Source organism: Rosa chinensis, chromosome 7 (genome assembly GCF_002994745.2).
Source record: "Rosa chinensis cultivar Old Blush chromosome 7, RchiOBHm-V2, whole genome shotgun sequence".
Lineage (NCBI taxonomy): Eukaryota > Viridiplantae > Streptophyta > Magnoliopsida > Rosales > Rosaceae > Rosa > Rosa chinensis.
In genome coordinates, this window is record NC_037094.1 from 51,619,816 (window position 1) to 51,647,412 (window position 27,597).

The 27,597-nt window shown below is 38.3% G+C and overlaps 3 protein-coding genes and 1 long non-coding RNA gene across 24 annotated transcripts in view; 2 read left to right on the top strand and 2 right to left on the bottom strand.

Moving 5' to 3' along the window:
• LOC112176375 (putative disease resistance protein RGA4) overlaps window positions 1-27,597 on the bottom strand; it is a 63,547-nt gene that overhangs the window by 27,158 nt on the left and 8,792 nt on the right. For 3 of the 11 annotated variants that reach the window (XM_040510358.1, XM_040510355.1, XM_040510338.1), the window contains one exon: window positions 26,872-27,477. The exons of the other annotated variants lie outside the window; for them this stretch is intronic. The gene's annotated coding sequence lies outside the window, so the exon portion shown is untranslated. Of the gene's footprint in view, window positions 1-26,871; window positions 27,478-27,597 lie in introns of those variants that run through there. 11 annotated transcript variants of the gene reach the window in all.
• LOC112176377 (pentatricopeptide repeat-containing protein At3g61520, mitochondrial) lies at window positions 931-4,704 on the top strand. 2 transcript variants are annotated; one of them, XM_040510375.1, is made up of 2 exons: window positions 931-2,952; window positions 4,077-4,704. In XM_040510375.1, exons 1-2 carry the CDS (start codon window positions 1,978-1,980, stop codon window positions 4,113-4,115), a joined length of 1,014 nt encoding a protein of 337 aa, XP_040366309.1. In that variant the 5' UTR covers window positions 931-1,977; the 3' UTR covers window positions 4,116-4,704. The 2 variants fall into 2 exon arrangements, with proteins under 2 accessions (XP_040366309.1, XP_040366308.1); XM_040510374.1 differs by having other exon boundaries at window positions 931-2,949; window positions 4,074-4,704.
• LOC112176380 lies at window positions 6,686-10,396 on the top strand. 5 transcript variants are annotated; one of them, XR_005802966.1, is made up of 6 exons: window positions 6,686-6,892; window positions 7,219-7,320; window positions 7,961-8,586; window positions 9,703-9,776; window positions 9,824-9,921; window positions 10,055-10,396. It is a non-coding gene; the product is annotated as an uncharacterized LOC112176380 (long non-coding RNA). The 5 variants fall into 5 exon arrangements; XR_002926921.2 differs by having other exon boundaries at window positions 6,687-6,892; window positions 9,843-9,921; XR_002926923.2 differs by having other exon boundaries at window positions 6,687-6,892; window positions 7,961-8,157; window positions 8,457-8,586; window positions 9,703-9,921.
• On the bottom strand, window positions 10,512-14,368 carry LOC112176378 (protein FAR1-RELATED SEQUENCE 5). Of its 6 annotated transcripts, none has more exons than XM_040510370.1 (6): window positions 14,216-14,368; window positions 11,630-13,703; window positions 11,428-11,525; window positions 11,299-11,347; window positions 11,079-11,171; window positions 10,512-10,997 (listed from the first exon to the last, which is right to left on the bottom strand). In XM_040510370.1, exons 2-6 carry the CDS (start codon window positions 12,429-12,431, stop codon window positions 10,897-10,899), a joined length of 1,143 nt encoding a protein of 380 aa, XP_040366304.1. In that variant the 5' UTR covers window positions 12,432-13,703; window positions 14,216-14,368; the 3' UTR covers window positions 10,512-10,896. The 6 variants fall into 6 exon arrangements, with proteins under 6 accessions (XP_040366304.1, XP_040366303.1, XP_040366305.1 ...); XM_040510369.1 differs by having other exon boundaries at window positions 11,428-11,546; XM_040510371.1 differs by having other exon boundaries at window positions 11,276-11,347; window positions 11,428-11,546.

The window sequence follows — 27,597 nt, forward strand, 5'->3', positions numbered from 1 at the left end:
GAAATTCCTGGGCTTTGTTGTCCTCGAGAAAGGCATCGAGGCAAGTCTCAAGAAGGTACAGGCCATCCTCGATATGGCATCACCAAAGACAAGAAATGAAGTCCAATCCCTCACCGGGAAGGTTGTCGCTCTCGCTCGGTTCATATCACGCTTAACTGACAAATGCGCTCACTTCTTCAAGCTCCTTAAAACTCACCACACCGAGAAGATCAATTGGGGACCTCAAAACTTCGACTGTGAAAACCCTCAAAACAATCTCACCACTCCAGCACCAAAAAAAAAAAAAAGACAACCACAATTCTGAAATTACCCAAAATTAAAAACTCACCTTCAACCTCCTCCAATCAATCACTTAAACCCCAAACTGGAGCACGAACAATACCCCTACAAAAATCGAAACCCAGGTTAATTGAAAACTACTTGGATTGGTTCTTGAACAGGAAAAACCAAAACGGTGATGTCTGATGGTGGAAAAGCTAAGAGACTGAGAGTACCTGGGATGATCAGTTTACTCGATTTCTGTTCAAATCGAGCATCAACTTCTTCCCGTCTCCCTCTTCTTCTTCCTCCTCCTCTTATTCTTTTCTTTCCTTCTGTTTCAACAAAATCCGAAAGCAAAAACAGGTTTTATTAGGTGTAATTGAACAGAAACCCAGGATTGACTGAAAATTGAACCGAAAACCACCTTGATAGTCTGCAAGAGTGGGTGTCGATGTGGAGATATTAGTGGAAATAGATACTTCCAAAAGGAGGAAGAACTGAGAATTGTACCCAAACTTCTCAGGCAAAACTGTCATTCATCAAAATACCAAGGGCAAAACTGTCACTCCGCTTTGTGTACAGTGATGAACAAGAAAACTGGGCAACTGAGCTTTAGTATATAGACAATGTGTTAGCTTTGGTGCTTGTGCTTAGTACTGTTCATCTCACAAGGTCCTTGTCAACGTCTTTGATATCCGGGGATCCCATGAGATTGTGAAAAGAGTTCGGAAATTGGCTTCGGTTTTATTCATAATACTCTTCTGCATGCTAACACTCTAATCAATAGACTGCAGAATGATTTGATGCATGTCTTGACTTCTTCCTTGTACGCTTGTCTATGAAGTATCTGCTTCTATTTATTAGCTACGAAAAAACATGACAGAAGAAAACACATTTGGAACATTGCTCCCAAAATCAAAATGAAGAGTTTTTCACTCTTAGCCTCAAGCCACTCAAAAGTCAAAACCCCCTCCTCGACCTTCTTAAACCCCAAACCCCAAATCCAAATCCTCCTGAGCCGCCACCTCTGCACAAATCCCAATTCCAATCCGAACCAACCACCCCAAGACGACGATTCCCTCATAACCCAAGTCCTCCAACTCCTCCGACCCAATGAGAAAGACTGGAACTTTGACCAACTCCACACCCTCCTCTTCCCCAACTCAACCTCTCCCTCTCCTCGCTCCCTTTTCCTCATCACTCGCCGCCTCGGCGCTCCTTCTAAAGCCCTCAAGTTCTTCGATTACGTCTCCAAAAACGTGGCCGGAACCCCTCCAGGATCCAAGGCTCTGCTCTCCTCCGCATTCCAGGCCCTTCTGGAGCTCACATTGCGAGAGCCCACGTCGGAAAACAAGCTCTATTAGCTTTACAAGATGGCCAAGGACCGGAATGTCCCGCTGAATCTCAAGGCCGCAGGTCTGCTTGTTCGGTCCATGGGGATGGCTGGGATGGAGGACGAGGCTCTCATAGTGTTTAACGAGCTTCATTTGGGGTTGAAAACTACTCACATTCGCAATGTGGTGATTGGGATGTTGCTCAAGAATGGGCTAGCAGATAGGGAGCAGATAGAGAGCAGATAGGGAAGAAATTGTGGAGTTGGTGTCGAGATTTGGTAAGCATGGTGTGTTTCCTAATAGCACGATACTTACGAAATTGGTCACTGTTTTGTGTAGGAATAAGAAGTTTGGTATTGCTTGGGATGTTTTGCATGATGTCATGAAGATGGGTGGTGCTGTGGAAGCTGCTCCGTGCAATGCGCTTTTGACAGCTTTGGGGAGAGGTAATGATTTTAAGAGGATGAGTGAGCTTATGGCGAAGATGGAAGAGATGGGCATTAAGCCCGATGTTATAACTTTTGGTATTCTTATTAATCGGTTATGCAAGTCTAGGAGAATAGATGCTGCCTTGGAGGTGTTTGAAACGATGAGTGGAGGGGTAAAGGGGGTTTCCGCTGAACCAGATGTGATCGTCTATAACACTCTGATTGATGGACTTTGCAAAGTGGGAAGGCAGGAAGAAGGATTGCGTTTGATGGAAAGGATGAGATCGCAAGGCGGCTGTGCTCCTAATACTGTTACCTACAATTGTTTGATTGATGGTTTCAACAAAGTTGGGGACATTGAGAGGGGCCGTGAGCTCTTTGATAAAATGAAGGAAGAAGGGATACCACTAAATGTGGAGACCCTTAATACTTTGCTTGATGGTCTGTGCAGGCATCGGAGACTCAACACTGCATTTGACTTCTTCAATGAAATGCAGAGGGATGGTCTGAAAGGCAATGCTGTCACTTACACAATCTTAATCACTTCCCTTTGTAATGTGAACAATATTAGCAAGGCAATGGAGTTGTTTAATCAGATGTTGAGCGCTGAATGTCCCACAGATGCAATAGTTTACCACTGCTTGATCTCTGGTTTAAGCCAAGCTGGAAGGATGGAGGATGCCAGCTTTGTTGTTTCGAAGTTGAAGGAGGCTGGTTTCTCTATGGATATCGTTTCCTACAATGTTATGATTAATGGGTTCTCCAGTAAAAATAAGCCTGATAAGATTCATGAGATGATTGAGGAAATGGAGGCGTCTGGAGTGAAGCCTGATAGCGTAACATACAACACGTTGCTTGCCTACTTAAGCAAAGCTGAGGACTTCAAAAGTGCACATAAAGTACTTGACAGGATGATGGATGAGGGTATTATTCCCACTGCTTTTGGTACATTGATTCATGCACATTGCTTGGATGGTGATATCGACAAAGCCATGAGAATCTTCAGAGACATGGGTTCTAAGTCAAAGATACCTCCGAATACTGTAATATACAGTGATTTAATAAATTCTCTCTGCAAGAAGAATGATGTGGAACAAGCTCTTTATTTGATGGAGGATATGAAGGAGAAAGGGGTGAGACCTAATACCCAAAGGTTCAATGCCCTGTTCAAAGCCCTTAGAGAGAACAATTTATTAAAGAAGGCACTTCAATTTATGGATCGAATGGTTGAACAGGCCTGTAATCCTGATTATATAACGATGGAGATTCTTACTGAATGGCTTTCTGGTGTTGGTGAAATAGAGAGGTTGAGAAAGTTTGTTCAAGGATATCCGGTTTCGAAGCCTCAGCCCCAACAGAAGGATGGGATAGTCGCATTGTAAATTGTTCATGGTTAGGAGAAAGCATAAATGATTCTAATCTTCCAGCCTTTTTGCAGCGGACAGGTCAGCTTATTATGTAGCCATGTTGATCTTGGTTGATACATGTGCATCGGATATTCTTGTGTGTATCCCTTTTGGTCTTAACATCTTTGGTAAAGTTTATCTCATAAGATATATTTGTAATATCTTTGATGTTTACGTTCTACTGCAACTTTAGCTTTTGCTTGGTAAAGAACTTATTAGGCATTTATAGGCTTTAGGAACTGTATTCTTATTTAAGACTGCATGGTCAGCGTATATGGATTCTGATGCATTGGTCGGCATATGTTAATTCAGATGCAACTAGTTGCAAATAGTACATTTCCTGAGCTCAGCCTCAAACAACAAGCCTAGAACCAAATACTGGTCACAACTTATTCTTATGGCTGTAGGCATCAAGCTCCAACTTATTTGTTCTCCCTGATGACCTAATGGGTTATTGGGTTTGGTCTAGATATTTTTTTTTCTTTTCTTTTCTTTTCTTTCTTTCTTGTCCTTTGTCAGGGTTTTGGCATGATATATAATTCTCTGTTGACATAATAAGCATATCTTCAATTATTTCCTCATATCATGCTGATGCTAGTTTACCATGATCACAGCACCCACATCATGCTAAGGGCCCAAGGTTAATTCAACAGTCAAATCTCCTTGGTATCTCTTTCTTCTCATGAATTTTGTTTAAACAAAGAAGTATCTTCCCTTTTGCAGGTTACCCCTAAATTCCGAAGCAGTTTGCACAAGTTGGAGATGTCATCAACAAAGCTCTAGTAGAGTACAAGGAAGAAGTGACTTGTGGGAAATTTCCGGGCGCTGCCCATTGCCCATACAAAATTAATCCTGCTGATGTTGATGGCTTTTTAAGCGAGTTACGTACAAAATAATGGGTTTGGACAAGGCTACATCTGCGGCCACTGAAGCAGCCGAGAAGATATACACAAGCAAATCAGAGTAACTGGCAATGACCCAGAGGCTCATGTGAGTCAAAAGTTGGATTTTGAAGTAAAGGGTCGCAATGTGAAAATGTGAAATATCTAATGAGTCTTGCATTGTCTTCATGATAGTCAGCGTTATCTTACAATAGTTTGAAGGAGCAGAATGCCACCTTCCCCTTTGACATTTCTCCGTAAGAGTGTAGGTATCCATTGAATGAAGTTTGGTTCCATTCTGAGTTGCAAAAGAAAGGTTCTTCTTGTTTAATGTTGTGTTTAGAATTCGGAAGCAACTTCAGTTATTAAGATTTGAATATCAGTACCAGAATCATTTCTGATTCCATACGTGTTACTAGACATTTTTAGGCAAAATAGCAGTATTAAGAATCACCGGGAAAAAAAAAAAACAAGTTACCTTGGCCAACTAATTTAGTTCCTAAAGTACTTGCCGGCATCCCAAATGCAATTTTATTTTCAATCTTTTTGGGTCCAGTAAAACTGCAGAATAGTGCGCGCCTTAAGTTCTCCCATGGAAAAAAAAAAAAAAGAAACATTAAAAATCATAAAGAACATCGATCACATTAGTAGAAGCTAGCAAATGCATAACCCAGATACCGAGATCTGTTTTTCTTATTCTTAGGATAATTTTTTTTTTTTTTTATTCTTAGGATAATTCAAAACCACGTACTAGTGGCATACCATAATATTTATTGTATCATACAGGCTAGGGCATCATGATCATGCATGCCCCCAGTCATCATATTCAACTATTCAAGTACTAGTACAGAGGCGTCGAGGCGAGTTCCATCGGACAGGTCAAGGGCGCAGCCTGGTTCCGATGCTAAGCAACAGTTGCAGAGTGGTGAAAGATGCTCGTTTCCTGAAGACGGGCAAGTCATATAAGCAGCTGCATCATAGCAAATTAGAGGACAAACTTTGGCTTCAGTTGGAATCCCTCCCAGTATGATTGAACCTGCATATACATCAACCCTCATAATCGAGCAAAAACCTTTGTGAACATGCATGCACATAAGATATACGTCTTAATTTCAGAGGATTCTATCAAAACCTAGTTTGCTGGATTTGACAGTTCTTGAGAACAGTAATTCGATGGTTGAGTACGTGTGAAACATACACATTTTTGGATCGTTTCTGTGCTTTGAGAATTATAGATTTCAGATTTTTTTCATTAAATTAGTTTTTCTTTGGTTTGAACATAAGTTTTTCTTTGGCTTAAATAGAATGAACATTAATATTTGAAAAGAGTGAGAAATCATACCACAAACAAGGAGAAGAACTATTGCACTAATACTCTTGTCTATGGCTATGTTTTGCTTTGAGTTTTGAGGCTGTGAACATAAGCCTATTTATACTAATAATCAACAATTTAAATATAAAGAATATTTTATCTCCGATCCTACTGCTTCAGATTATATATGTTCTGGTGTGAAACCAGTCACATGATCATGATCCGGCTGGATATATAATTCAAGTTAAGTTTGATCTTAAGTTGGTGCCTTTGAATTCAAATAAGCCACGACTTGATCAAAATATACATAGAAAACCTTATAGTCTTGTAAAGTTACTTGGAGAAGGGCCGGTGTAGATCGATTAATTGCTGGGGGAAATAAAAAACTGCTGATATAATATTACCAAATGAAATTCAAAGTCAACAAATGGAGGGAATTGATTGTCGAGTTAGTAAAGTGAGCGCTCACACTTATACAAGGATTCCCCATCTCCATTATTATTCTTGGGAAACAGGTTTTGGTATGTATGCTCCATTGCATGAGGAGATTTCATCCTGAGATTTATTCTCTGGTTGGATGGAGCTGGCTACGTAACGTACATCATTAGATTTTTGGGCATTCTTTACACCCAAGGCAAACATGTTGAAGCTGACTTTGATGAATCTGTCAAGCTTTTCCTTTAAGCAGTACTATATCGCTTTATTAGAAGAGATGCTAATAGATATGATCTGCTCGTTGCTGGCTCAAAGAACTTAACCCCTGTTGAGAGTCAATGTACTAAACAGTGTTTTCAAAGGCGTCGCCAAGGCGAGCCCGGGCCACGCTCCGGTGTGAGGCGACCAGAAAAAGCCTCGCTGGATCAAACTGAGACGTGCTGCTGGAAAAGCGGTTGCCCAGGCGATGGAGCGTCGCTTTTTTGCAGAAGCGGCGCCTGAGGTGGCAGTGCGAGGAAGAAGAAGACGCGAGGGTCATTTTTTTCCTTTTTCTTTCCGTCAAAACGACGTCGTTTTGACTTTTTAAAAAAAAAAAAAAATTTCCCCCATACGAAGTCGACATCTATCACATTGACTTGTCTACTTCTATCAGATTGAGAAGCAAACTTTTTCTCTCTTCTTCTTCGTCGTCGGCGACCTCCGACAAGTCGCAGGTCAGCCTGGTCTCTGTGGCTTCTAGCGAAGGAAGGCGATAAGAGTTCCACACTGAAACGATGACGGATGAGGCGTCGGGGAATCTGGAGTACGATTTCTATTGGAACCCAAAAAAGTGAAGGTAAGCTCTGTAAATGAAGTTTTTTGGGATTTTTGGGTACTATGTGCTGAAGTGGGTATCAATGGTGTTTGGTATCATCTGCATCTCATATGGGTATGAGAAATTTTTGATCTTTAATTGTAATTCTAGTCTCGTATTTGAGTTCTTTGTTTGCAACCAATTTTGAAATATAGGAAGAGTTGTCATTGACTTTTTAATGTTTTTAAGCTTGAATGATGAAATCAATGTCCAATTCATGGTGTTAATTGATCCACGAGAGTTCTATATGTTTGAACTTCAAGAGTTCTATATCTTGGTACTCATTATATGCTTCCTTGTGCCCTCAGGCAGAGACCATTGTGAGGTCGAATATGGCTTGGATTTACGGCCAGCAGAGGAATGTCTCGGCTCAGTTGCTGCGTCTCTTTTTCCATGACTGCTTCATTGAGGTAAAGAACTCAGATTCTTCATGACTTTGGTGTGATTTTTTTTGTGATATGGCTTTAATTCTGGTTTGAAGTATCGAAATATAAGGATATATGGATTCTTGAAATTACGGATTTCTTGATTGTTTGTGGCTGATCAGCTTGGCATTGAATGTGGTTTGGGGTTTTGCTCAAATCGGTTTTAGTTGCTCTGCTCTTAACCATTGAAATTATTTCTTGACTCTTGTAATTTAGGGATTTCTTGACTCTTGAAATGCTTAAAATGTAGCTTGTTTCTTTGGATTTTCCTATATGGGTGTTGTTTGGAACCTTATTTTTAAGTATATTCATATTATTTATAAATGTAGTGTATTATTATAATAATTACGGGAAAAGTGATCGCCTCAACGCCTTGAGGCACTCGCCTCGCGAGGCTCTAGGTGATCGCCTTCGCCTTCGCTTTCGCATTTGAAAACACTGGTACTAAATAGTCAACATTTCTTCTTGAACAAGTGTCATCATCAAGAATGCAGTGCCAGATGTCTTAATCTGGTGGTTCAGTTAAAGGGCTTGTAGCACCCCCACCACGTCACATTTACGACCATCCATTCGTAGCCTGACATGTGTGATTTTTTTTTTCCCACGCCCTGATTGCTGCAAAAAGAGGCTCCAAACTTTCGATCAAATTTCAATGTCCCGCGAAGAGTTTTGCCTAAATTAGAACTCCGCGAATCTGGGAACAACAAACACCGTCCACTTTCTTGTTCTGCTTGCTGCCGCATCCAATTGACTCTATCAACTTCTTCTTCTGCCTTCACGCTCTCCATCAGATCGAGATCTCCGAACGAAAGAGTTCGCATGGTAATCTTCAATCCTCAATCTATCGCTTTTAGTTGGTCATCCTTATATTTCATTCGTTTCAATCTCAACATCTCGATTCTATATACGTGTTCGTAGAGGTTCTGCAAGATCATACACTTCCTGCTTATATATTGTTGTTTATGAGCTTATATATTTCTCGAATCAGAAGCTGCTTCAATCTCACATGCAATTGTTCTAGCATTTGGTTGGGCTTTTTTTTATCTATAGTTGAGATTGGTTGGGAGTTCATGGATCCCCCTTTAAGTAATAGTAATTGTTTGTTTGCGGACGAGATGAAGAGTGCTAGAAGAGTAGGGGCATTAAAGCAATACATTGTTGGGAGAAGCAGTGAAGCGACTTTTGCCGATGCATTTGAGAAGCAAGGAATCGATAATACGATATCTCCGAGGATTTGATTCTACTAGAGAGGTTGGTTTTCCCATTTTTAGTGAGATGGTTTCTTCTTTATCAACTTTTTTTGTGCTAGAGAAATTACACCTCTAGCATCATCTGTCTAATAAGTGCTACTGTTTTAAAAGTTCCAAGTCTCATAGCTAGGCTAGTAAAATATTTGATCAAGTCTTAGACTCATTCCAATTAGTCAACTTCTTCTCAATATTCTTATGGAAAAAAAAGCCATTTGATACCAAATCTTCATTTCCTATTACTTTGCTCTAGTTTATTTGGGAATCAGGATATTTCTCCAGAAAACTATTGAATTGTAAATGATTTTGATGCTAATATTTGTGACAAATGACATTGCACACCACACCATAATATTTTTCCTGTCTTATGAACACAATGCTTTTCCATATTCTTTGTCAATCTCTCACTCTAATTGACCAATTCAAAGCTGAGGTCTCTTTGTTCCTCTTTAAAATGCCAATATTGTCACTCCAGAAGCTTCGTTATTCTTAGAATATACCCTAAAGTATTTAGTTATTGACACGCCTCAATATAAGGTTATGCCTTTCATTAGTGTCTTGTTAAGTTTCTTGGTTATGGCTTTAGCTCTTCTATTATGTAGAATCTCCAAATCAAGCAAAAACAAGAAGCAGCAAAGCATTGTAAATGCTAATTAGCTGCTGTTGAGAATGCACTTGCAAAGTTCACCTAGGCTAGGGAATCACACAACAAGAAGTTAAAGGCAAAAGGGAAACCAATTGCCAATGTTTGTTGGAAGGTATTATATCTTAAATTTTCCTTTCCTCCATACATCCCAGGTTATTGAAAATCACCACACAGGGATGAACCTTACTAAGTTAGTATCTCTAAATTGGTGGAATTATGAGTAGACAACTTCAGAATGTCTTATAGCTTGCCTTTGCTGTTTTGTCATCTCTAGGGAGACTTTATGATACAACAGGATCTATTTGTGGTTGATTTTTGATCGAGATCTGGTTTCTATATCTCACTGCAGTACCTTTTACTTGCTTGTTCTGGCAGCTGAGTTTAAATGTGTGCTTGTTCAGAAACCCGGAATTGCTTGCTCAAATTTGGCCTGAATATATGGTTTATATAAACTTGAGCTCCTGATGGTTGCAGGTGGAATATTATCCATTTATTCATTACCCTGTTGATGCAAACATAAAGGCTATGTCTAACTCCAGCCATATCAGGTATGCATATCTATGATTGATAATGCTTATTTGTGAGATTTTAATAGAAGCATTTAACATATGCAGACTATGAGGGTGATATTTGGTAGCAGAATGATGCATTGCAATTGTCGTGCTTTTGTAGCATATTCTAGACAAATAGCAGGTAGCGTTCTATGCTTTTGTAGCATATTCCAGGCATTGCTATATACGAGTGGGATAAAGGCAAATAGCAAGTAGTGTACTATGAAAGCCATGCCAATTTTTTCAATTTACTAATAAAGCTTGTCTGTGTCAAGAACATGAGATTGAAGCTGTCAGGCCGTGAAATGAAAAATGCAGTGGCACCTCCAAGATGTACAGATCGAGGATAGGTGAAGAGGGAGTTACAAGAAGAGACGCAACTGGGAGAGCAGGGACTGGAGGGTTGACACAGAATAGTCTCAAAGTTGCAACATACCTATATAAACGTTTGCTTAGAAGAAAATTGAACATTTTCTACTATAATTGTTTGTTGTCAAAAGGTGGCAGGCTATGAACAGTTTGTCTCTTCCAATTTGTATGTTTTGAGCAGTTCAATGGTTGTATTTTTAAACGTTTATAAACTAGCAATACATGTGAGAGGTAAGAGATTAATTAGATCTTATTCTAGTAAATTCTAGCAATATCTATTGAATTTGACCAACAAGCAGTGTGTGTGGGAACTATTATACATTGGCCAAAGCCAAGTATACAGTGGGATGAAATAGCTGTTAAAAACAAAAGCCATTGCAGCCAATGGAAAGTAGAAGAGTAATTGCAGCCCAGACATACTGTTCAGCAAAACGCTCAGCAAAACGCAACAGTTGATCAAAATAGTCATATCAGTGGAGGGTGTTCCCTCAGTTGAAGCTGCACATATATAAACCGCAACAAATACTTGCATCATGAAATAAGAAGTTAAAACTAGTTGACTTATATCATCAGTATCATTCAAGGGGGAACTGATAAATTGAAAGTTACATGGAACCAAACTACACAATCTTGCAGCACATGTTTTTGTAAAAGAACCTTACAAAATGAAATGTCAGATGTACATGTCTCAAAAACTAGGTTTGAAATATTGTTCATGTTCTCCAAACCATATCTCACAGAGATTAAATTATATGTAGCACAAATGGGGGACAAGTTTAATCAAAATCAGTCCCAAACTTGTCTTCAAGTCTAACAAAAGAGATCCTCTTAGTACTGCATCATTTAAACCTGCACAATATAACTTCACTAACTCATACATGTAATTGAGTTTCATGTCATCAACTTAAGGAGATAATATAAAAACACAACCTGACTTCACTGAGGTTGTTGTCTGAGTGTAGTATTTGTAGTTAGAGTTGTAGTTGGTGCAAGATTCAGACTTGTAGTTGAGTAAGTTGAATTCTACAAATATGAAACTTAATTTAGTTTCATTATAGCAATTAAAATGTAGGAATGTACAAAAATTTCAAATATAAATAAATATATATATATACACACACACATACTTGGTTTGAGAAAGGTATCTGACCATAGCTAAAAAATGGATTGGGATGTCCAAAAGGCCAACTTAAAATTCCCTAAAACATAAAATGACATGTAAGAGTACTCCCTCTGTAATACATAAAAACTCATAAATGGAAAGTTTCAAAATGTATACCTGATTATAAAATGAGGTGTTAAGTATACCAAATTGATGATTAGATGTAGACACATGATTTGGAGCTTTTGGATCATTGTTTTCTTGGCTTTCTTGTTCTGCATCAATAAAAATTTCAGCTATATAAACTTTAGTCAAGAAGAAAAGAGCAGCTTAAGTAAACACACAACAACACAATGAGAATCATTAAATATATATATACCTTTTGTTCTCTTCTTCCATTGGTTTATCTCCCTCACGTCTTTGATTCTAGCATTTTTCATTCCTTTAGTCTTTGCACTTGGTGGATTCAAAACTAGTATCTCATTACTAGGAATGCCAGAGTTAGATTGGTCACCAAGTTTCTTCAAATTTTCCAACACGTAGATAGTGTCCTTATCTTTTTCAAGGCTCTTCATTGCCTCTTTTAACAGATCCTTGACAATTTCAGTACCTGAACAGGTCAGTGAGGCTATGTCATACACACTATTTCCTTCATGCATCAATTCGCTAAGGCGCAACACTCTAGCAGACTTTGAATTCTCACTTGTTCCTCCACATGTATTATTGCTAACCACAATCCCTTTCTTTGCTTCTTTAGTCCACCTCTTCAAGATATACTGAGTGGCTAAAGTAGTGATATTATTCATATCAAACACCGTCAAAGCATGACAACACAAGATTCTAAGCGACTCAAATGACTCACAAGAACAATTAATGTTCAAGGATGTAGAATTATATTCAATCTTGTGCACACTTTGACGACCATCTTCAATGGCTTGATATATATAAACTCCATCCCGGCTGGAAACTTCTTTTAGTCTAACTCCCATACAGCCATAGAATTCTGTTTCAAAAAGTTGAAACATTTTGTTAGAATAACCCTTGGCTGCACTCCTTAACATTTTACTCCATACTTTTGGACGTGGTGCACCATTTTTGCAACATTGGTCATCTTCCAACTCTGCTAAACGATTCTCTTCAATGTTTTTCTCATAGTGATGAACAAATTTAATGAGCTCCATTGTGTGTGTAGAGATTCCATGGAACACATTGTTTGTACTTTCACTCCTTTTTGAGTTGATCTAATCTTTGCTGAAAAAATATCCAAATTAAATGCTGGACACCACTTTTGTCGAAGTGAATACAACTTTGTAAGCCAAGTATGATCTCCAAGATTATATCTAGTAATCATGCTATCCCATGAAACTCGAAATTCAACTTTAGTACTACATCCATGTAAACAATGGTTGAACTGTTTCTTGAACTCAGGATTTCCAAGGTTACTAGCAATTCTCTTGCTGGCATTCTTGGCAATATGCCAAGTGCACAATCGATGACATGCATTTGGAAACACTATTTCAATTGCATTTGCCATTGCTTTATCTTCCTCTGTGAAAACAGTTTTTGGTGCTTTGTTTCCCATAATTGACTCCAAAAATGACTCAAACAACCAAACAAATGACTCCGTAGTCTCATCCAATAAAAAAACATTTCTCCAATGATGATTAACTCCAACTATAGGTGCACAGATCAAATTATACTTGTTCATACGAAATGTTGTGTCAAAGCATATAACATCCCCAAAACAATCATAATCAAGCTTTGCTCTGCTATCCCTCCAAAAGAAATTCGTCATTCAGCTATATTGGTCCAATTGCATTGAGTAGAAAAAGTAAGGATCCTCACCTTGTTTGCGCTTAAAGTGATTCAGCAAACTCTGTGCATCACCTGCTTCCAACATTTCATTCTTTTTCCTTTGCAAGTAGTTATAGACGTCCTTCTTAGTGCACCTAACATTTTCCGAACCACCCACTTCATTTGCTATGTAGAAAAATGATTTCTTTGGTCCTATGCCCGCATCATACATAAAAGTAAAAATATTTCCACAAGCACCTGTTACTTTTCACCCTGATCTCAAAAACTGCCTTTCGTCGGGCTTTGCAAGCTCATGGTTATGATCTGAATTGATCTGCGATACTGTCCATATTCCATCTTTCATTGTAAATGATATCATAGCCTTACAACTCACTCTTGTTTCTAACTTCCTGTGTTTGTTTGGTTGAAATACATCCTCGTCTCTTGTAAACCCCTCCTTTGAACACAGAAATTCTCGTTGACGGATTTCATTTGATGCATCTCTTCAAATATGTCCATTACGAACACTCAAACCCTTCCTCACAGCATAGGTGTTATATAAATTGTAAGCCGCATCATCAGAGTGTACTTGCATTCCCACTTTGAGTTCTTCTTCGTCTCCAATAGTTTCCTCCATTCCTTTACAAGCCAATTGAAATCTGTCAAACAACAAATATACAATGTAAGAAACAATTATAGCCTCATCCGGTCGAGTAACATATAAAGTTGAAAGCAATATTTTTTTTTTTTGCTCACTGAACGTAAAAGGCAAACACTTTTTATTGACAAGCTTAAGCAATGATCACTACGCCTAGGAAGTTGAAGAGAAGACTTCTCTATATTGCATGAAGATTGGTTTATAAGGGACTCCTCTCTATATTGCATGAAGATTGGTTTATAAGGAACTCTTCTCCATGCAGCTCGCCTCTACACCACTTCCATGGCAAAACAATTGAAATGCCCAGATTGAAACCCAACAAAAACCACCTCTCAAACCTCAAAATGATTTCAATTCCAATAAAACCCACCTCCAAAACCTCACAATTTCCAGAATCCTGACTAAAATCAACCTATCTCCTCTCCACCCCCTTCACACGAAATACTCACAAGAAAGAAAAGACTGACGAAGACAAGAAGTACAGAAATTCAACAAGAATTAAAAAGCGAATACCTTACTGATGAGAATGAACTAACAGGTCGAGCTGTGTTTATTTTGGTGAATCTGGAATGGAATGGAAAGGATGATGAATTGGGTGAGGGTGAGAGAACAGAGGCCTCGTTTGTTGTTCCTAGATTCGATATAGTCGAGGAATTCTAATTTAGGCAAAACTCTTGGCAGGACATTGAAATTTGATTGGAAGTTTGAAGCCTTTTTTGCAGCAATCTGGCGTGGAAAAAAAATCACACGTGTCAAGCTACGAATGGATCGTCGTAAATGTGACGTGGTGGGGGTGCCCTACCTAAGAATTTCTCGTAGTTAAGAGATACTTTCTCAGTCTTGGTTCTGTGGTCACTTGGTTATTTTATTTACCATATTCTTAAGCATGCATGATTCAGTCTTCTTTTGGTTTCTCATCTGTAAAAAACTCATAATTAAAGTTTTTATGATGATGAGATTCTCATGCTTTCTTATGAACCCGAACCCTAATGATGTGTAGCTGAAGCGTGAGGTTTAACAGGCATGTCTAAGCAGAGCTCCATTACTGCAAGCTGGTTATTAACATAAACAAAATTGAGGGAGACTCCAGGACACTCATTGTTTGCATCAATGACAACAAAGATTCTCCTTGACCATCTACCCAAAAATGAAGCACCTCACTAGGATGTGTTGTGCGGAAGCGTAACAAACAAGGTATTGATATGAATTCAACAGTAACAAACAAAGCAAAATAAAACAACTTATTTGCAAACCACAAAGAAACACCAAGATTTATAGTGGTTCACTCAATCAGTGTGATTGAACTACATCCACTTACGGAGCCGGCAAGATATTCCACTATGATCAATTTGGAGAAACATACAATTAGAGTTTATGAACAACTCTCTCTACCCAAATCCCCAATACACCCAAACCTATTAACTCTCCTTTGATTCAAATAGAGAAGAAGAAGAATTCTTACTTCTCATATACAATACATAGCAACACCAACAACTAAGCTTAAGAAGCTTCAACTATGGAGTAGCTAAGTCACCAACAAGAATAGGAAGGCTTATGAGTATTCAAGGATGGCTATCAATTTGTTTCTCCCTTCTGCTTCTCTCTGCTTCACGTTCCTCTCATTATTTTCCCATACGGCTGCAATGCCCCAATTCTGTCTATAATTATGTGCTATGTCTAGCACACGCAGTCATCATGAATACCAACACTAGGCTGCCAAATTCAACAAGCTTTTTGACTCTTTCTCTACTTTCCAGCTGCCATATATTCTCTTTCCATGGCTTTATGCAGCTGCTCCATAATTGCCTTGTCCACATATGTATTATTAGACTTGGCACATGCAAACATGGGATGCAAAACATGTGGCTACCCACTCCAAAAAGTCTTCAATTCTTTCGGCTGCTATGCCTTCAAGTGAAGACAACATCAACAATCTCCACCTTGGCTTCACTTGATACAATAACATCACAAGTAGAATATCATATACCAATTTGCCGCTCCAACATCCCCGTAGGGAAGATCAAATTTTACGAACACCAATCAAGTTCAAGCAATGCTTGAACTTGCTCAATGGAACTGGTTTGGTCAACATATCAGCAGGGTTGTCTTCAGTTCCAACTTTCAGGAGCTCTATATCACCATCCTCCACCAGTTGACGAATCTTGTGAAATTTGACATTGATATGTTTAGTGCGAGCATGAGTAACCTGGTTCTCTGCCAAATGAATAGCACTCTGACTATCACAATAGAGATCCACATAATCTTGAATTATTCCCAAGTCCTCAAGCAAACCACGAAGCCAAACTGCTTCTTTTGCACCCTCTGTTACCGCCATGTATTCAGCTTCTGTAGTCGACAAAGCAATAGTAGATTGCAAGTTCGACTTCCAACTCACCGCTCCACTAGCAAGAGTAAACACATAAGCTGTAGTAGATCGGCACTTATCCAAATCACCTGCGAAATCAGAGTCCACATACCCAACAACACACTGACTCATCTTATCCTGCTGAAACACAATTCCAACATCCACAGTACCAAGAATATACCGTAGAATCCATTTCACTGCTTGCCAATGACTTTTTCCTGGGTTATGCATATATCTGCTCACCACACTTAAAGCCTGTGAAATGTCAGGTCTAGTACACACCATACAATACATCAAGCTACCAACAGCACTAGCATAAGGAACTTTAGCCATATATTTCCTATCATCATCAGTGCTAGGAGACATAGAAGATTTAAGCTTGAAATGAGAGGCAAGTGGTGTACTTATAGGTTTAGATTTATCAACCATGCCAAACCGCTGTAGTATCTTCTTCAAATATTGTTTTTGTGACAAACAAACCTTGCCTTTCGATCTATCTCTTTCAATTTCCATGCCCAAAATCTTCTTAGCTTCTCCCAAGTCCTTCATTTCAAATTCACCACTCAACTGTGATTTTAATTTTTCAATTTCCACCTTGCTCTTAGATGCAATTAGCATATCATCAACATATAAGAGCAAATAAATGAAGCTCCCATCATGTAGCTTGCGAAAGTAAACACATGGATCATAAAGACTCCTAGTGTACTTCTGACCAAACATAAATTTATCAAACCGCTTATACCACTGTCTTGGAGACTGTTTCAAACCATACAATGATTTATGCAGTTTGCAAACCAATTTTTCCTTACCAGCAACTTTGAAACCATCTGGCTGAGTCATATAGATCTCTTCTTTCAATTCACCATGTAAAAATGCAGTTTTGACATCAAGTTGTGCTAACTCAAGATCAAAATGTGCAACCAAGGCTAATAGAATACGAATAGAAGAATGCTTCACAACAGGAGAAAATACCTCATTGTAGTCTATTCCTTCTTTTTGTGCATAGCCTTTAGCTACCAATCTAGCCTTGTATCGAGATCCTTCCTTTTTAGCAAATACCCATTTGCAGCCAATTGCTCTCTTCCCATGTGGTAACTGAACCAACTCCCAAGTCTTGTTCTTGTGAAGAGACTTCATCTCTTCATCCATTGCTTTTTCCCATTCTACACTATCTGCATGTATCACAGCTTCTTCATAGGTAGAAGGAATTTCTTCTTCAATAATTGGAAGTGCATAAGTTACCATATCATTTAGCCAAGCCGGCTTTGGAGCATTTCTTTTTCCTTTTCTAAGTGCAATAGGTCCATGTTGCTGTGGAGACTCTTGAGCTTGAGCGTCTACTTCAATACTTGAATCTTCATTTGTAGAATCATCTAGCTCAACTGTAGGACTACCTGGATCAATTGGAGTTTCATCAACTTTTTCTTTAAACTCCACCTGCTTCAAACTCTCTATGGTCATCTTCTGTTTTTGAGAATCAGTCTGCTCACTCTGATTAACCATAACAGCCTCATCGAATGTCACATCTCTGCTTACAATAACTTTCCTCACATCTGGACACCAAAGCCTAAATCCCTTCACACCATCATTAAATCCCAAGAAAATAGCTTTCTTGGCTCTCGGATCAAGCTTGCTTTCCCTGACATGAAAATAAGCAGGACAACCAAAAATATGTAAGTAATGATAATCAGTAGCAGGTTTTCCAGACCATACCTCCATGGGCGTTTTACCCTCATTTGCAGCAGTAGGCAACCTGTTGATGAGATGGCCTGCATATGTAACTGCCTCAGCCCAAAACTCTTTGCCTAATCCAGCATTAGACAACATACATCGAACTTTCTCTAGTAAAGTACGATTCATGCGCTCTGCCACCCCATTTTGTTGCGGTGTCTCTCTAACTGTGAAGTGTCTCACAATGCCCTCATCTTGACATAACTTCAAGAATGGATCAGACTTGTATTCACCACCATTATCTGATCTGAGTCTCTTAATTTTCCGACCTGTCTGAGTCTCAATCATCTTCTTCCACTTCACAAATATATCTAAGACTTCATCTTTATGCTTCATGGTATACACCCATACTCTTCTAGAGAAGTCATCAACAAAAGAGACATAGTAGTGTTTACCTCCCAAAGATGCAGTTTTGGTAGGTCCCCACACATCTGTGTGAACATAGTCTAGAGCACCTTTAGTCTGATGAACTGCAGTACCAAACTTCACTCTAGTCTGCTTTCCCAATACACAATGTTCACAAAATTCCAATTTGCAAGTCTTTGCACCCTTCAACAAACCTTGCTTCACTAATCCCTGCATTGCTTTCTCACCAGCATGTCCAAGACGCATATGCCATAATCTGGTAGTATCTGCATCATCTGTAGTCTCAGAAATTGCTGTTTCACTTGTCACTGTACTCCCTTGTAGAAAATACAAGTTTCTATCTCTAGTACCTCTCATCATCACAAGTGAACCTGACACAACTCTGGCAACTCCATTCTTCAATGTGATTGTAAGACCCTTTGATTCTAAAGTTCCCAAAGAGATAAGATTTTTCTTCAAGTTCGGAACATACCGAACATCTGTCAATTCTCTAACAACCCCATCATGCATTTTTAGACGAATTGTACCAATCCCTCTAGTTCTGCAAGGACTATCATCTCCCATCAAAACTACTCCACCATTTAGTTCTCTTAAAGTAGAGAACCATTCCTTGTTAGGACACATGTGGTGTGTACAACCCGAATCCAGAATCCATTTCTCAGAGTAATCAAGTGAAGATGAGCTTGCCAAAGCAAAATCAATCTCATCCTCTTTAACATCATCAAAGGTAGATGAACAACTCAATGCAAAACCAAAATCATCATCATCTTCAGATTTTGCAACATTCACTTCAGAACCCTTCTTGTCTCTAGTCTTCAACTTGGGACAATCTTTCTTCCAATGCCCCTTTTGGTGACAAAAAGCACACTCATCTTTTGCAGGAAATTTGCCTCTTGACTTGGAACGAGAATTACCTCTTTTTCCACCAAAATTTCTATCTCTAGATCTTCCTCTTACTACAAGTGCTTCACCTGTCACTTTCTGCAATTGCTTCTCCTTCTTTCGACACTCATTATTTATCAATGAATTACACACATCATCAAATTTCACAAATTCTTTTCCATGCAACAAAGTTGTAATCAAATGCTCATACTCGTCAGGGAGAGAATTTAGCAAACACAAAGCCTTATCCTCATCACTAATTTGCACATCTAAATTAGCCAAATCTGCAAGTATCTTATTGAAATCACTGATGTGTTCAGACATAGAAATACCTTGCCGATAATTGAATCGGAAAAGCCGCCTCTTCAGGTGAAACCGGTTTTCAGCACTCTTGATCATGTATTGGTCTTCCAATTTCTTCCACAGCTGTTTTGCCGAAGTTTCTTTCATGATAAAGAACTTCATATCCTTTGCAAGGCACAATCTGATAGAACCACAAGCCCACTTATTAATCTGCTTCCACTCCTTCTCACTCATATCTTCTGGTTTGTCTTCAAGAGCTATATCCAATTCTTGTTGACACAAGACGTCCATCATCTCACACTGCCACATGCCAAAATTGTTTGTTCCATCAAACTTCTCAACTTCAAATTTGGCATTGCCAATTGATGGCCTAGTAGTCGACGACGATGAACCCGAACTCGAATTTTTCTTTGTGTCAACCATTGAATCCAATCAATACACAACTCCCAAATTCAGAACCGGAGCTCTGATACCAGTTTGTTGTGCGGAAGCGTAACAAACAAGGTATTGATATGAATTCAACAGTAACAAACAAAGCAAAATAAAACAACTTATTTGCAAACCACAAAGAAACACCAAGATTTATAGTGGTTCACTCAATCAGTGTGATTGAACTACATCCACTTACGGAGCCGGCAAGATATTCCACTATGATCAATTTGGAGAAACATACAATTAGAGTTTATGAACAACTCTCTCTACCCAAATCCCCAATACACCCAAACCTATTAACTCTCCTTTGATTCAAATAGAGAAGAAGAAGAATTCTTACTTCTCATATACAATACATAGCAACACCAACAACTAAGCTTAAGAAGCTTCAACTATGGAGTAGCTAAGTCACCAACAAGAATAGGAAGGCTTATGAGTATTCAAGGATGGCTATCAATTTGTTTCTCCCTTCTGCTTCTCTCTGCTTCACGTTCCTCTCATTATTTTCCCATACGGCTGCAATGCCCCAATTCTGTCTATAATTATGTGCTATGTCTAGCACACGCAGTCATCATGAATACCAACACTAGGCTGCCAAATTCAACAAGCTTTTTGACTCTTTCTCTACTTTCCAGCTGCCATATATTCTCTTTCCATGGCTTTATGCAGCTGCTCCATAATTGCCTTGTCCACATATGTATTATTAGACTTGGCACATGCAAACATGGGATGCAAAACATGTGGCTACCCACTCCAAAAAGTCTTCAATTCTTTCGGCTGCTATGCCTTCAAGTGAAGACAACATCAACAGGATGTTCAGAGTGCAGACACATTTACAAAGAAGCCAAAACTACCAGTAGAGTGATATTAATTACTGCACGCATACGCAGTTCTTCTAGTTTCCTTACTGTTATGGTGAAGCATCAACGGGTTCAACACACATGTATCCAACAATATTAATTAGTGTGTGGTGCTGGTTGCATTAACGGACTAATCAATGCATATATGACTTTATTTTTCTGATGTGGAACTAATTAAGGGTTCTGGAATCTCATTGGTGTTGTTAGTGTTCTTATACTGATAAAATGCCATCATCCTCATGGACGCATCGATCTTGTTCCCAGGCAGTATACTACACACCTATTTCAATATACTTAGGGTTTATATATATTGCTCAGATTCAGTTAACTTCTTAATATTGTAGCTTGGTGTTGTTGAACGTTGGTGGTCTTCTAATAGTTGTTGTTGTTGTTGTTGTTTTTTTTTTTTTTTTTTTTTTTACTTTTTTCTTTTCATTTTTCTCTTTTAGATTACATAAAAAAAAAATTAAAAAAAGTAGAAATCATAAAGAGAGATCGGACGGCAAAGATATAACTCATATAACCCAGACATCGAAGTCTGTTTCTTATTCTCGTTTTTATTACTTCATTACTTAAAACCATTAATACCAGGGCATGATGATCATGCGTCTTAATATTCAAGTTTTAGTACAGATTAGAGTTCCATCAGAGTAGTAAATTTTGCAGCCAACCTGCGGTGCTAAGCAACAGTTGCAAGATGGAGAAATATGCGTCGATCCTGAAGACGGGCAAGTCATATAAGCTGCCTCGTAGCAAAATTGAGGGCAGGCCTCGGTTGGACTCATACCCAGTAGGATTGAACCTGCCCATACATTATCCGATCGTAACTTCATAATCAAGCAAACACCTTTGTGATCATGCACGATATATATACTACTCAATAGGGTTTATAATTTTATAAAAACCATGCTATTCAGAAGTAGATTTGTTAAAGTTGGAGAAGTGTTTCACATTTTTTCAATCCTTTCTTTACTTGCTTAATCTGACAAATATACATTTGCATACTTACAATGAATATATGTTTCTGTCTGTACTTTGAAAGACAAGTTAATTACACAAGGTTTAATTACAACGACAATAGTTGAGGAGAGGTGAGGGATCATACCACAAACAAGAAGAAGAACTATTGCACCCATACTTTTGTCTCTAGCCATGTTAATTTGCTTCGCGTTTTGAGGCTGTGAGGAGAGGCCGCCTATTTATACTAATTAGGAACAATTAAAAAGAGAAGAATCAAAAATTTTCTCTGAACCCAATTATGTTGTGGTGTGAATCCACCAATATGATCATGATTATCCGGCTATAAAAGTCAAGTTTGAACTTTGAATTCAAAGGAGCTACTTATTACAATCTTATCAAATACTAGGAGAAGGATATGTTAAAAAGTCTAGGTGTTGAAATTATGGAATGAAACTGAAAGTCAACAAATGGAGGGGTTCGATTGTCAAGTTAGTAATTGAGCGCCCGCTCAAACTTGTCAAGTTATCAATCACATGGGGGTGCTATACGTCAAGATGTCCATGATTCCATGGATGTGTTTTGGGGATTTCAACGAAATTTTTATCTCCGATGAGAAGAGTAACGACAAGTAAGGACAAGCGGAGATGGGGGTTCCCAAGGAAAAAAGCTTAATTCGCTCCTTAATGTGACAGATAAATCATTCAAGCCGCGCCCTTTTTGGTGGTTTAATCCACAATCCTGAGGGTATGGCTTGATTGATTTAGATTCTAGAATTTTGTACATGGCCTGCATGATTATTGGTATCGAGGGATGCATCTTCAGCTCTTTATGTTCATTTAGTTATTTGCTATTTTGTGGTGCTTATGGTAGAATTTCAGTGCGTGATAGATGAAATGGGGGGCGCGGAGTTTATAAATTTATGGTCCCCAAGAGTGAGTTAGGTGGTTTTAGGGTGTAGTGTGCTAGTAGATATGATCATGATATGTAGCATTATCTATTTAGTCAAATTTGAATTCAAGTGAACTACACATTGGGTATGACTTCTTTTTTTTTTTTTTAATATTATTATTATTTTTTTATCATGATATATAGCATTATCTATTTAGTCAAATTTGAATTCAAATGAACTACGCATTGCGTATGACTTTTTTTTTTTTTTTTAAATAAGAAAAATAAAAAACAAACAAACAAACTAGACAGAAGAATCTCTACGGCACCCGCTATTCAAGTTATCAAATAAGATTACATGAGTCACCAAATAAGTCCACGGACAATTTGATGATTTCATGTGTCCCAAATTAGGCCTCATCATATGGCCCTTGGGCCCAAAGCCCGCCCGGCCCCTAGGGCCGAAGCCTGGCCCGGCCCTTCCATTAGGGCGGGCCGGCCCGACCCTTTCTCAAATAGGGTAGGGTATGGGTAATGCAAATGAAGCCCGGCCCTACCCTAAAAGCCCGGCTCGGCCCAACCCTAAAATTTGTATTTTATTTTTAATATTTTCTATTACATAATACATAGAAATGGAAATATATAAACTGTTATTAGAAAATGGCAGAATGGGTACGTTCTGACCTAAACCCAATTAATGTATGACTATATGAGGCCCATTTTCCTGGCCCAAAGAGAGAGAGCCATCTAGGTCATCCAAGCTCAACCTAAACTTCTAATCTGAGATTCTGAGCGACTGAGCTTAGTAGCAGGAGGCGGCAGCCATTTGGAGAGAAGCATGAACTCGCACAGACCCTTCCCAATCCGCCACTCTCTTCTTCTCTATTCCACTTCCCCAATCTCCTCCAAAACCATAATCCACCAAACCTCAGCCACCTTCATCCAAAACATCCCCAAACTCAATTCCGATTCAGGAACTTGAGCAATATTTGCTATCTGCTTAGATCAAAAGAGGCTAGATTGAACGAGGCCACGAGGGTGTGAATCAGAATGCAAAATGATGCCAATGAGTGGTTGAATGATTTATGCAAGCCCAGAAAATTGAAGAAACACAAGGCTAACCTGAAGAAACACAAGGCTAACACAAGGTTATATTGTAACCTTGTTTCTTTTCAAATTATTTCTCAATGGTTTTTCTTGATGTTGTTGGGGAAGTGTTTAACACATCTTTGTAGGCATAATCTCCTCGCTTCTTCTCTTGCCATAATGAAGCCTTTAGATTTTTGGCTATATTTTAGAACTCGTAATGGATATGGTCTCCTCCCAGCCAATGTATAATTAAACTTTGTACTATACAGGCCTTGAATTGCAGATTATTACCACAAGTAACTAACTACCACCCATCTTTATTCAGAGTCAAGCTCTGATAACATGTCAATTGAGTCTTTATCTTGGTAGACTAATCTTATATGGTTGTCCAACTAATATAGTTTAGCTAAAGACTATATTGTTTATTATCATATAACTATGACATGTTATTGCAGAGTTAAATTGTAGGCATGTGGTTGTTGTATGTCATGACTAGCAATTTTAGCCGCCTATGACATGTAATGTTGCTGAACTGAAATATATTTGTGTATTGCAGGTTCTTTGTTTGGTTGCCATGAAAAAGCCTGTTTCTCCTGTTGATGTTAGTAAGAGATGAAGGAAATTTTGCTTACGAGAGGAAAGTTTGCTTCAGTTTTTGTATCAAATATGGCGGTACTTTTTGTGAATTGATTAAAAGAGTTTTTGTAGCCTCTGGGTGCAATTTCAATGAGAATGCCTAATTAACTCAGGTGTAGTGGGATTTGTAATTAACCCAAGTTCTCAAGTATGATTGTTGAAGTCGTTTTTGAGTTCAAATTTTTTTTTTTTGGAAGTTTCAGACAGAGAGCATACTTGGTTGTCAAAATTTTGTTTTATGTGAGTTAAACAAAAGCCCGGCCTGGCCCTATTCAAAAAGGCTGGCCCGGCCCGGCCCTTTTGACCCTTGCGGAATGGGCTTTAAAGGCGGGTAAGGGCTTACATATTGGAGCCTTGGCCCGGCCCGGCCCTATTTTTTGTTGACTCGGTCAAAGCCCGGCCCGGCCCTACCCTAAGCCCTAAAATTTAGGGTAGGGTTGGTCCTAGCCCGGCCCATGATGAGGCCTATCCCAAATTTGCTAACCGATCTGCCGCAAATTTAGCTTCTCTAAAAATGTGCTTGGAATCTTTTTAAAGCCACAACTTGAAGCTTAAATGAGACGATCACCAATTATCAATATAATTATCGTTTCTCCTCAAAAAAGAAAAGAAAAAAACACAAACACACAAACACAAACAAACATATATGAAGAGATAAGTATGAGATTTTTTTTATTTTTTATTTTTTATTTTTTAGAATAGATAAGTATGGGATTTTATCACAAACAAGGAGAAGAGCCATCGCAGCAATGGCGAGTATTGGATCTGTGATCCTAAAGATTTATCTTTTGTATTGAAAAAGTAAAATAAAAAACAAAGTCCAATTTAAAATTAGGGTTGTGCCCTAGAATTCAAATAAGCTAGCTACGTATTCATTCATCAATATATATAGATACCTTAGTCTTGTCAATGACTTGGAGATGGGGTATTAGATATTTTGATGATCAAATAAAAATCGTATAGTTTAAAAATGCAGAATGAAATTGAAAGTCAACATGCAATGAAACGGATTCCGAATCATCATCAAGCTACTAATCAACTGAGCGCTCACACTAGAATTTTTTAGGAATGCATCGCATCTTGTACTAATACAGTAACAGAAAATTCCGATCCTTGGGTGCAGAATGAAGAACCAAATATGTATAATAAGCATATAGTCTCTCCTTATTAGCGGCAGCAATGGATGGCTGTTGCAGTAGTGCCACAGATCATACATGACAAGCATGCATATTGTACCGGCCATAGATTCGAGTTTGCAGCTCCATATTAGCACGATAAAGGATTCAATCCACCTCCGGAGAAGCAACAATTGCCGGCAGGCGCAACATGCCCAGGGCTCGAAGAAGGGAAAGTCGATCGACATGTATGCTGCTCCAAGGATTAATATTAGAGATGTACATGAGACTCGCATTTGAGGATCAAATTAATGTAGGTATATTCTTCACCAAAAAATTTTCTTTTGTTATATATAATATATCAGCAGTGATCGAAAACCTTTTGTTTTCTCGATCAAGAATAATCATGTTGAGAAAGTTGGCTAAATTCCAAAAATTTAATTCACTTTAAACCATTTTGGGGGCTTCTATGGCTGAAAGATGCTAGAAGCCATTGGAGTAATGAGGGGTAGGCTGTTCCCCTGTAAGTCCAGTTCTAGCTGACCTGTGTGGTAGAGAGGCCGGGAAGGAATGGGTACTGGGCTAGCTTTAGGGTCTCATCTTCTCAGGACTGCAGCAATGCTGCCTGGTGAGCTGGGCCTTAGGGCTTGCCCTTTCTAATTCCTCTCTCTCATGTGAGTTGGGCTTATTCTGGGCCTTTTCCCCCTAGTATATGTCTAGTAACATACTCATTTTCATCAAATGTCCGTTAAAAGTTGCATTAGGATGCACACATCATGCAGGTTAACCTGAGTAAAGACATCCAAATGAAAAGGAACATGCTAATAAAGATATCATAAATGAAATCATTGTCTAGTGGTGATGGCAAGGGTTGAAATATCTATGATATTCTTGATATATCTCCCTTTTTAGAGAGACTGATATATCATAGGGAGAAAATATCTTATCTTTCATCGATTTTGCAAAATTTATGCTATATTATCATATATCCTCAATATATAAGATATTTAGGATATATTCCGATAAAATGAAGAAATATATGTAAAATTTGATGGAAAAAGAACAAAACATTGAAAAAAAAAAAAACTTGTTATTCACATAGAAACATAAATTATGAAATATGGAGTTGCATTCTAAAGATGGTGTTGGTGCTGATCTTGGAGTGCATTTCATAGAGCAACCTCCTCTGCAAGTTATCAATGTCTTACTTGATGATTTGTGTGCGCCTTTTGGCCCCATCTATCAAAAAAAAAAAATTTATGAAATATGGAGGTTATGTGGGGGTGTAAAATTTTAAGTCTTTAAGAACTAAAATATTGAGTAAAGCTAGGCAATTTCGATACTGGCTGGTGTTGTTTTAATCGATCTACCTAGGTATTGGTTCATAAGAATGGGGCTCAAGTAATTCACTTGCTACTCTAGAATGATGATCATACATACACTCATAGCCATATAAACTAGCATGCTTACTAATGTTTTCCACCACTAACAAGCATACTAAACTAATCAATGATAAACAAATGAACAAATAAACATCCAAAATTCAGGAAATATATTAATAAATGCCAATATCATAAATCACATCATGTTTAGTGCTGAAAGCCCCTAACTGTAGGAAATTTAGCTACTCATAATGTTAACTGAGTAAACTGACACACAAAATAAAGTCATATATGGTAGAGAGAGAAACAAATATCGAAAAGATGATGAAAACAGGATGAACGATCGATCGTCAAAAGGCAGAGATCAATCGTTTTGGGGCTTCAAGCTTTTTCTTCTTCTCCTTGAATAGTTTGAATGGTTTCTTGCTTTTCTTATGTGTCACATGCAGGTTTTGATTCTAACATCCAACGGCTCTTTATTCTGGTCCAAGACCTTTCTTCTTTGTTTTCTTGTGGATCTCTAACTCCTTGCTTCAAAAAAAGTCTCTGACTAATTTTCCGATTGGTCCATCAATGATTGACATCACTCATCCAATGAGAATTTGCCACATCATTAATTTTGCTGAATTTGACTCCATCTTTTATGTAGCTTCATTGATTAAGCTATCATTGGTCCATCAAGGATTCTTGAATGAATCCGGATGCTTTATAATTCCACGTCATTTCCTTCTTTAAGCTTCTTTGTTTTTAGTTTGCTTTGAAAAACCTAATAAATAAATACAAAAATAAATAAATTATCTAAAAATAAAATAGAATAACAAAGAAAACATAAGAGTTTATAACAAAAATATTGCATAAAATATGCTCCTATCACACTTCAGCTGGA